General features: G+C 40.8%; 1 protein-coding gene across 1 annotated transcript; it reads right to left on the reverse strand.

Annotated features, from left to right (window-relative positions):
* Positions 1-1,561: 1,561 nt before the first annotated feature.
* Positions 1,562-10,529, reverse strand: gjc4b (gap junction protein gamma 4b). Its single transcript, XM_036569487.1, has 4 exons — positions 10,322-10,529; positions 4,945-6,127; positions 2,094-3,755; positions 1,562-1,902 (listed from the first exon to the last, which is right to left on the reverse strand). Exons 2-3 carry the CDS (start codon positions 6,095-6,097, stop codon positions 3,742-3,744), a joined length of 1,167 nt encoding a protein of 388 aa, XP_036425380.1. The 5' UTR covers positions 6,098-6,127; positions 10,322-10,529; the 3' UTR covers positions 1,562-1,902; positions 2,094-3,741.
* Positions 10,530-10,742: the final 213 nt, after the last annotated feature.

Genomic DNA, 10,742 nt, shown 5'->3' on the forward strand with positions numbered 1-10,742 from the left:
CAGTCTGTTTGACAACTTGTGTCTGTAGCCACTATAAAAACATTTGTCCTGCAAATGACCCTAGAAAACCATCTTTGCTTGCTTTGGCTTACACAACCACACTTAATTAATGCACTAAACAACTTCGGATCATGTCATTCAAATGGGGAAAGTAAACGTATCTTTTTTTGTTTTTTGTTGATTTACTGAACCCGTGGGATGGGGTTGGGGATAAATGGAGTGTTGGATTACTGTCATATGCAAAGGTTTGGGCACCACTGGTCAAACAACATTTTGTTGATTTTCTAAGTGAAATTAAGTACATATCCTCTACATACATCACAGTTCTGCACATTTAATGCACAATTACTGCTTATTTGCAGATTTTAACAGATTGAGGGGAAAAACATTAAACCTGTATAGTCATGGCATGCTTTATATTTCCTTAAATTAGAAACCAAATAGAAGTTGTGCACTAAAATTAGCGGAAAATGCCATTTTCAAGTTTGTTCCCTGTACAGGATCAACAAAACCAGAAAATCAACAAAACCTGTAATTTGACAGGTGGTGTGCAAAGTTTTGCATAAGACAGTACATAAATTTTATTTATTTATTTTTTTTTTTTTAGTATTCTTCTTTCCAGATCCTGTGAACCACAATCCACCCCCATCCCTCGATTCCCAGTGGGGCTGAAGTGGGCCACTCAGAGACATTCAGAAGACTCGTCACAAAACCATGCCAGTGAAGTTCCTTGGAGGTTCTTGCTTTGATATGCATTGTGAACTGCAGCACTGTCCATGGTCAGGTGTGTACTTTTCCTGAATACTGTCCAAATCAACTGACTGTCAAAAGGTGGATCATGTTCTAGACATTTCAGAGATGAGCAAAAGGAACAGGATGCAAATGAGCTCAATTTGAAGGTTAAGAGATAACAGGTAAGCACACTTATAACAAATGTTTTAAATTAAATTGGTAAAAAATGTTTTCACTTAGACATCAGTTTGGGTTAATATGCAGTGATGAAAAAATGTTTTGAAAACGTGAAGAGTGATGACTAAGAACCACTGTAACGCTGATGCCTTCTTGTTTTTTGCTGACAAGACATCCTCCCACCTGTTTGCCATGTCCTAAACTTAACTCAAAGCAAAACAACCTCTGAATACACAATGGAGGAGTGGATTTGAGATTTTGGAAGGGTTACGATCCTTAAAAGGCACTGTAAACACCAGTTAAATATTAGATTCAGATTTTATCACATTACCTCAAATTATAACATTTCCGTGTGGACTAGTAATAGCAGACCTAAATTCAACCTCATATAGGAGGCTCCTGAACTAGCAAATGACACAAACAGCCTGCTTAATGGATAAAAAGGTTGAAAAGCAGTAATGTAAAATGAATTATGCCTGTTTTTGGTTCATAAACCCACAAAATGCTGTAAGTGGAGCCCAGGGGACAAACAGAAACAAAGAAAATACAGATGTTTTACATAAACAACAAGGAATGAAAAAACTACATTCCAAAACTGAATTTCAAAGTTTTATTTTGTATTTAACTTGCACAAAAATACTATTTGTACAAAAAGTATAAAAACCATAGAATATAAAGTTAAAAAAACAAAAAAAACAAAGAAAACACTCTTGAGATGACTGGGATGACACTGCAGAACTTTCCTCTGAATTAATGCTGAAGCAATACAGGAGTGAAATGCATTTTGCCACATACAAACCATTATGAACCATTACTTTAGGGTGTTTTCTGTACACAAACTAAGCTTAGACCAAGTTGTGCCGACTACAGGGATTCTTCAAGACCATGTGTCAGATTTCAGTCGCTGAAGGCCACAGAGTTCAGTGTTCTGCCTCAAACACCTGATTCAGAGCATTAGACCAGGGAAAATGCTAATGTCTGCAGAGCTGTGACCTGGAAGAAACCCAGTTTGGCATGCATGTTTTAGACTAGGCTCAATCTGCACCTTGACTCAGTTTGCATAGAGAAGCAACAATAATGACAGCTGAGAAAAAAAAAAAGACAATAAGATATCCACAACAATTCAAGACATATGCATTCCAATAGGGGAAAAAAAAAAAACAAAAAAACAAAAAAAAACCAACCTTGCTTGAGACTTGCACCTCCAACCGTCAGAACCAATAAGCTGGTACACAGCTGTCTGCACCACAACACAGAATGACAAAAGCCAGACGAATCCACATCAGGCTAAAGAGACATTGTGAAAAGCAGTGAACAAAAATCATTAATTAAAAAAAAAACAAAAACACCCAAAACAAAAACAAAAAGAAAAAAAAAGAAAGTATGTGAACCTTTTGTACTTAACAGAGAAGCCTTTTCGTCCTTGCTACAATAAAGCAACGCTCTTAAAATCCCCATATACACATCTCACACAAGATGGAAGAAACTATCAAAAGCTTCCTTGTAGATCAGCAATTAAGATTCACAAGTATTCAAGCATTTTCCAGGTTTTCATTGTTTTGATCATTCAGACAAAAGGCACCAAAAAGTGGCTTTGATATTCCAGAACAGCACAGCTGAGTCAAAGAGACTGAGACAGAATTAGCACATTGCCTGCTACTACAGGCCTGCGCAGCACACTGCTGTGTATTAAACTTCCACTCCAACCACATTGGCTTCCAGTTCATCCAGAGAAATCTAAGAAACACACATGTATTTCTCAACGCATAAACCCAAAATGGAACTGAATCCTATGACTGGGTTTGTTGTGCAACATCAATAAATCAGCTCAGAATGTGAAATATGAACGGAATGGATTGGATTAGATATTTCAAATACTGGAACTGGGGCCATTTGGACGCCTCTCAATAACATCTCAAACAGTGATTTTGGTCTGGGATCGTATGTAAACGACAGTGCTGGATCATCGTTGACTTGATCACATCGATATCGAGACATTGTTCGATTTTAAATCTTTCTCCAAGATGCACTTTACTACAGAAGTCCAATTACAATTCAATCAATAAACCAGATCCAAGACCAGAAGACCCTCTTATGAACTCTAAACTCAGGCCCTTGGTTGATGCTACTGGAAGAAATCAACCTTCCCCACCCAAAGTCTACAAATCAAAACTGAGTAACAGAACGTTCCATCTTTGACAATAAGAAGCCCTTGGCTGACACTGGTTCACAGATACATGCAAGTACTAATTACAGTTCTCTACTAAACACAAAACCTACTTGTCCTATATATGTACTTAGGCTAACCAAAAAGTCTAACATGGTTTTACACTGGCTCATCCTTTTATTTTTGGAATGACAAAAAACATATATGTAAACTCCAGTTAAAATTTAAGGCATTTTTGAGATGCAACCTTGGCACTTCATAAGAAGTGTGTTAAACATATGGAAGAAACTGATGTTTCCCTATGACAGACACATACACACACAGAAAAAAACAAAAAACAAACAAGAACAAAAACACCCTACTCAGTCACCTCCAGAGAGGAAAGGTTTCATTTGCTCTCAGGTACTTTGGAATGTTAGGCAGACTGGCCCTCAAGTATAACTGGCTGCTGAAACGTTCAGAGATGGACACTCTCTTGTTATAATACTGTACAGAATGTTCTTACAGTCCACCAGTGTGCTCACACGAAGAGTGTCATATTGCTTTACAAAAAAAAAAATTCTACAAAAAACACTCAAGAATGTCCATATCCATTTCCTTAGACCACCAACCTTAACCATGGAACGGTGGCTTGGCAGGCAAGAAAGCAGAAGCAAATCTCAGATTCAGGCTCTGATACCTAAGAGAAAGAGAAGAGACAGTGAAAATTACATTCACTGACAATTCATGTGAATAAAGAAAGAAAACAAGAAAGAAATGTATAAGATGAGGTTCAACATGAACTTTTCCCCCAACTTTCCCCAATAAGGCAAAGGGACCTAGTGTTTTGAACAGATTAGGGCGATCAAATCATTCTTAACAACAAAATCTATCATTAGAGAGAGCGAGAGAGAGTGAAAATGGGATGGCATGTGTGACTTCTGTACCATTAACTCAAACTAATATTGTTCATCAGGTCTCCAGACTAACTTTTTCCACAACCATCCTGAAGAAAAAACTGACAGTCCAAAATAGTGCAGTGCTTTGTTGTCTTTTTCTAACTTTTGTATTACTATATCCAAAAATGACCCAAATCAGATGGCAATACAAACAATACATGCTTGATACACATGTGCATGTACACACACACAAATACATCTATAGTCCATAAACAGATTAATGTGCATACAGCATACATACAATACACTTTATTCCTTGGACTGAACTGCATTTTTGAAATGCAAAACAAGTTTCTATGAACTTAGATTTGTTCTGTTTTTCTTGCAATAAATCATTACTACCTTTAGAATAACAATATAGCAATACCATCATTATGCCCTGAAACATAAAAGGGTTAATCATTAAATCACTGTACACAACAAGCATTGGACTAGTCTGTACCACCATATTTGAAAACTTGAGACTAAAACTCCAACAAAGTAAGAAAATCTTATTTAAATGTCTGACAGCCTTAAATTGTCCATATTCAAAAGGGAAAAGATGCTAAAAAAATGTGAATTGAGTTACTTGTCCCTGAATCATCCCAAAACAGTTTTACACTGCACTATATTTAATGTCCCTGGGATGACAAGACACTATTAATCTGGGACACTCATACAGGCCTGGGTGATACTAAAAATATTAAAAATAATTAAGATATTTTCTGCTCCTAAGTGTGAGACGAGGTGAGATGAGGTACGTTTAATGACAACTTACTGATATATAGTTATAGTATACTTCTCTATAAAAGCAAAACAGCACTGATCTGGTTTAAGCCTGTCCTGTCAGGGTAAGACCTACAAACTTTGCAACATACATCGGGTACAATGTGGGACATTACTTGCATAATCTCGAGCACAGCTTCCAATACATTTCAAAGTAAGTTTTACCTTTCTCACAAGCGCTTCCCTGCTTCTCCTGCTTCTCAAAGTTGAGTCTGTTCTGTTCAACAGCAGTGCCATTGGACTCCGGACTGCTGCTGCGTGAAGGACTGCCCTCCTCACTCTGGTAGGCCAGGTCCAGATGCTGCTGGGCCAGCTTTAAGTGCCTACGCAGCCGCTCCAGCTCACGGGAGGATGTCTCGTCGCCAAACGACTCACGCCCTGAGTCACCCAGGTTGTAGTCAGGCTTCATGCCCATGGCAAGTTTCCCCGTGTTGTCCTTTTTCAAGGCAGTGTGGTAACCAGGGGGCGCTGTTGGGACACGACTGCACATCACGGGCCTCTGGCCAGTCGTGGGCACATGGTGGTGGCGGCGTGCCCGACTGCGGAAAGCATCACGGATGCCGCTAATGCCCAGGTGGAGGATCTCAAGCACAGTGAGAAACAGACAGAGCGAGCTCACGGCATACATGATCATCAGGAAGATGGTCTTCTCGGTGGGACGGGAGACGAAGCAGTCTACAGTGTGGGGGCAGGGGCTCCTTGTGCAAACATATGAGGGGGCCACCTCAAAGCCATACAGAACGTACTGGCCAAAAAGGAAGGCCACCTCAAAGGCAACACGGGAAAACAGCTGGAACACGTAGACCTTCATTAGACCGTCACGTTTGATGCGCCGCCGCCCATCATGCTTCTTTGTTGGCTTCTCTGGCTCCTTTTCCTTCTCAGGCTCGATCTCCTCGCATATCATGGGGTCCTCCTCACCATTGTCCTCCGCCTCCTCGTAGTCGCGGTTGGCACCACGGTTGATCATGGGCATGCGCTTGCGTGACCGTGGCCTGTACTCATCATCCTCCATGCGAGCGATCTTGTGCATGGCAAAGCCCAGGTACATGATGGTGGGGGTAGAGATCATGATGATCTGAAAGACCCAGAACCTGACATGCGAGAGCGGTGCAAATGCGTCATAGCACACATTCTCACAACCAGGTTGCCCTGTGTTACACACAAATTTACTCTGTTCATCATAGTAGATGGACTCGCCACCAACCACAGTCAAGACAATGCGGAACACGATGAGCAGTGTGAGCCAGATCTTCCCCACGAAGGTGGAGTGGTTGGAGATCTCCTCCAGAAGCCGTGTAAGGAAACTCCAGCTCATGATATTACTGCTACAACACGCTTCTCAGTACTGCAAAAGAAAACATGAGAAATTAAGATTAATGGTGGAAAATGGTGTTGGAATAGATTCAGAGGCAAAACAATGTTTGTACATATCCGAGTTTAGCGTTTATTGGACGACAACCCATAAACCCACAAAGAGTACAAATAAACTCAACAGCCAATACCGTTTTACAGCAAAAGAAAACAGCCAAGCAATAACATTCAACATTTATTTGGCTAGTGTAGATGATTCATGCACACTTATTGGTGTTTTCAAATAAGTCATGTATAATTTGGAATTAAAAGGTTTTTTTTTAATGAATGCTGCACTGAACCACAGAAATATTACTGCTGTCTAATAATTTCAGAAATTGTTAAAATGGGACAAAATACACATGAGGGGCCAGCCAAGTAAAGCCTATGTGCGGAAAACACTGAGGTACTGCAGAGCTGTCAAATAACGTTTTTCACTCATGTATGTTTTCATCTGCATGTGAAAGTTTTAAAGGTTTTGGGTGGGTTGCCCCCAGACAGTGAGAAAGTACAAAGTACTTTATAGGATGTGGTGCTTTTCGCTGTTACTGCTTCTCTGTACTGAGGAACAGTAATGTAATTCACTTATCATTGTGTCAACATATGAAGTTCTGTCCTTTCCAAAACATTAGTTTAGAGGTAAAGGTATTTTGGATAGTTGAAAGTCAGAAGGCATTAAATGCTTGTCCATGTTTCACCCACTAGATGGAGCAACAGCAACACTGAAAAATATTCAGATTTACTAACAGGACAGAAAATGAAGCAGTCATAATCATCAGTCTTGATGATTGCATTAAACATGTCTAGACTTATAAGTGCGGACAATCCCTTCCTGACAAAAATTAAGATTTACAGATTATTAGGTAAAAACTGGCTTAAAACTGTGTTTTACTCTTTATTTTTATTTGCACTGAAAATAATAAACAAAGCTTTTAAAAAGTTGTACATAGCAGGACAAAATCTTCTGTAGCCTAGCTTCTGTAACGACACCTAGGAAGTTGGTAAACTTCAAATACAACGGATTTAAAAGACATTCTTCAAGAAACGGTCACATCAAAGTATAAAAATGCCCTTTGCCTGAGGAATTTGGTGTGCTAGTGCCTTCTGACCAATGTGGGTTAGCACCTACTTACTAGAATACGTTCAAAACAGCCAACCAGTTTAAAAGTGTGTTGACATACTGAAAGAACTGAGCTGGCTTGCAAAGGAGTGAGAAGGTCCTTCCCAGAGTCACCAAGCAAACAGTTTCTCAGAAAGAAAGAAGGGGGGGAGAAAGACTGTTTCCCCAGAAGCTGTTTGAACTGTGCTTGTAACAAACAGACAGTCTCTATAGGTCCACCTTAACCGCCCAAAGCAAACATAGTGATTCTCAAGCCTTTTTCTTAACAAATATCTTTCAGTGGTTCCACTTGACCTACAACACTCTGTGGCCCACAGCTTTCAATTTGTGCCAGTATCTAGAATATCCATGATGGAGGAATACCATCCCCTCCCAGAGCGAGTTGCAGCATGTCAACATAAGCCCAGAAGCCCAGGGAAGGCGTACTTACCACAAGACTTAGCTTACTTCAAGAACAGGCTTTTAATTTCTGCACTACAAATACTTACTTGAAAGCCATTTAGCATACAGTAAAATAAGGATGAAAGCATGACTGTGTTTGTTGTGGGGGGCACCCAAGTTAAATAACGACAGGCAATGTGATGATAATAGTATAACTGCAGCCAGAGAGTGTGAGGCAGCAGGATTTAATGGATACTGTGTTTGCACAGTAAAAGTCATGCTGTCCTCTGAAACTGGCACCAAATCACCACAATTTGTACTTCACGCAAAAGGGACACAGCCGTTTGGAATCCAGCAGCACAATGAACTAGTTGTGACATGCAACTACACCCACAGCTGGTGCCCATCCGGCCCTCCACTTCCACATAACTCCAGGCCAATCCAGTCTCTCAGCTCCTAAAAGTCCTCTACTGATGCACCTTGCTTGCAGATGGACCATCTTACTACAAACTGCTGGTACTTTACCCTGAATACCTCAAAGAAATGGGGGGGGGACTATTAATTTCCTTTAACAAAGAGATGGATGGTGTTTACAGGCTTTCATGGACAAAACTGGGACCTGAAAATGTCCAAAAAAACCCACAGTGACCAAGAAAGCAACTTATAAGCAGACATCAACTTGTTAAACCCACTATCAATCAAAACAGATGTGCATATAAAAAGAAACAGGCAAGGTTTTCACTAAGATTTTCAAAACCAAAACAAGAAAAATTTATTTTACTCCAGAAGAGCAGAACAGTTTGATGACGTCAAGCTACTTTTCCTAAATGTATGCATTTTATTTATTTTACTGCATTTGTAACTTTATAACCCTCTACAAATAAATGCTTGGCAATATGACAATATTTATCACCATCATGATAAATTGTCACTATATGCTTTTCCAAGTATATAGATTGTCAGATTTCCCAAAATCCCAACAGCACGTTCGGCTACAATAAGAGCATAATAAGTCCTGTTTAATTGGATTTAGTGCAGTGTAGTATGCAACAGGAAAACTTATAGAAGTATTATAATAACACATTTCTGCCATATTGCCCACCTCTAGCAATCTGAAGGTTTAGGGAGAACTATTCTGAATCTCAATCTATTTTGAAGCCTGATCATTCACTGTTCTGAGACGTTCCTGACATTGAGCCCCACTCTGAAAACCCCTACTGCTTCCTTACAGGAGTCCAGAAGAGTCAAGCAGGGCGACCATTACAATCCATGAGTGTAAGCATTAAACCGCACAGGAACAGAACAGCTTTGTGGGAGAGACATCTGGGAGAGTAGTTAAGGTTCCAGCCCAAACCCCTTTACCTCAGAGACAGAATATGAGGACGTTGAGCTCGCACAGAAGCTGGAAAAGCCTTCTAGGTAACAAAACAGAGCAAAACGCTAAGGTGACTCTGGACGAACAGGCCTCCACAAGGGCCTAGTATGTGTCACAGGTTTGAGACTTCTAACTGAGCCTCAGTTCCTCGCCTCTCTTCTGTAGACCTCCCTGGAAAAGTAATAACCGCCTTTCAGCCGGAAAAAACAACCACTGACAATAGACACCACATGGCCTACCTACCGTTGTCACAACAGCAAGGCAGTTAGTAAAACTGGGAAGAGCACAAGCACATGGGCGAGCACTAAGAAATGCTGAGGATGTAACGAGATAGCTGAGCAAGTTCGGACACAGATGAGCAGTAACGTTTTTTCAATGTGGTGGTGCTAACTTAGCTACCAGTGGAAGACGGTTCAGACAGAAAAACAAAACCGAACGGATTCCTGTCTAGTTTTGGGGGCTAACGAATATTACAGCTAAGAGATGGGAAATGTCGCTGGGAAAACCGCTCCAATTTGTATTTTACCACCTCGAAGACATATAAATCTTTGTTCTCGAAACTTCAGCTTCGGTGTGTTTTTTTTCCACCGTTTGGAGTGAACGCGCGCCTGGGTGGCGCGAGCAACGTGTCGCCTCGGTCTCAGTCTGACCGACCACAACGAGGCTGAAGTTAGCTTCTTACTCAAATTTTCCGTTCCACCTTAAATGGCGTAAATTCTGACGAAACATTCTGATGCTTGTACGGCGGCCAGAACGTAACTGCTGCACCATTTAAGGTGGGACGGAAAATTCGAATAAGCAGCAGGCGAGTGGCAAACCAACTTCAGCCCTGTCTAGCTAGCTAACGACATTAACGTTCATTTCATCCCCAACGGTCAGTCGCAAAGTTAGCTAACGTTACTTAATTCAGCCGTTAATGGCATTAAAATTTGAACGTGCTGGGTTCGGGTGAGCCACGGTCGTTGTAAAAGGAAAAGCACCCCAAAACCCCTTAAAGCTGAACCCGAAATGTCGTGAAAGCAGATGATTTCAAGTTAGCCAGTTAGGTTACTATTGTTCTCCTACAGAGGCGGGAATAACTGCACCGACCAGCTCTGTGAAAGTCTCCCTTTAAACTCAGCAAAATTGTTGGATGTTCTCAGAGATAAATTCTTAGACTAGCTAAACAAATACATACCTATCAAACAAATCCTGTGGTTAAAATGTCTAGGCTGTGAACGTTAACGTAACTGGTAAGTTAACGCTAAGCTAAGCCAAAACGACTGGGGACGTTTTGCGTAACGTAACGTTAAAGAAAGAAACAAACAACGTACCGCTGCGAGTTGACTTCCACTCCGCTCGTTTGTTTTTTGCTTAGAGGCAAGGTTATAAAGGATCACCACATGTTTTAAATCTTCAGACGAAAGCTTCACTCCTTATGAACCCATTCAGATAACTGGCGTCTTCTTTTCCCCACTCTGACGGGGTGCTAAAAAGAGCGTGTGGACAAAGAGCCTCCCGAAATCCCGTCTTCTCCTCCTCCTTCTCCTCCTTCTCCTCCTCCTCTCTGACACCCCACCCCCCCCTGCAGGGCCCCAACACTGAAAGCCCAGTCTTCATTCTCCTCTGGCACATCACTGATTCAAGCTTATTTAATGACTCAGTGAATTATCTTTGTGTGTCTGTTCTCCATACTCACATTTTGTGTTGTTGATTAATTGTGTAAACTTTAAACTTAAACAGTCAAACGTAGTG

The sequence above is a fragment of the Colossoma macropomum genome, unplaced genomic scaffold (assembly GCF_904425465.1).
Source record: "Colossoma macropomum unplaced genomic scaffold, Colossoma_macropomum, whole genome shotgun sequence".
Classification (NCBI taxonomy): Eukaryota; Metazoa; Chordata; class Actinopteri; order Characiformes; family Serrasalmidae; genus Colossoma; species Colossoma macropomum.

Coding starts and splice junctions, on each gene's coding strand:
- gjc4b (XM_036569487.1), bottom strand. CDS start 6,097: ATGAGCTGGAGTTTCCTTACACGGCTTCTGGAGGAGATCTCCAACCAC.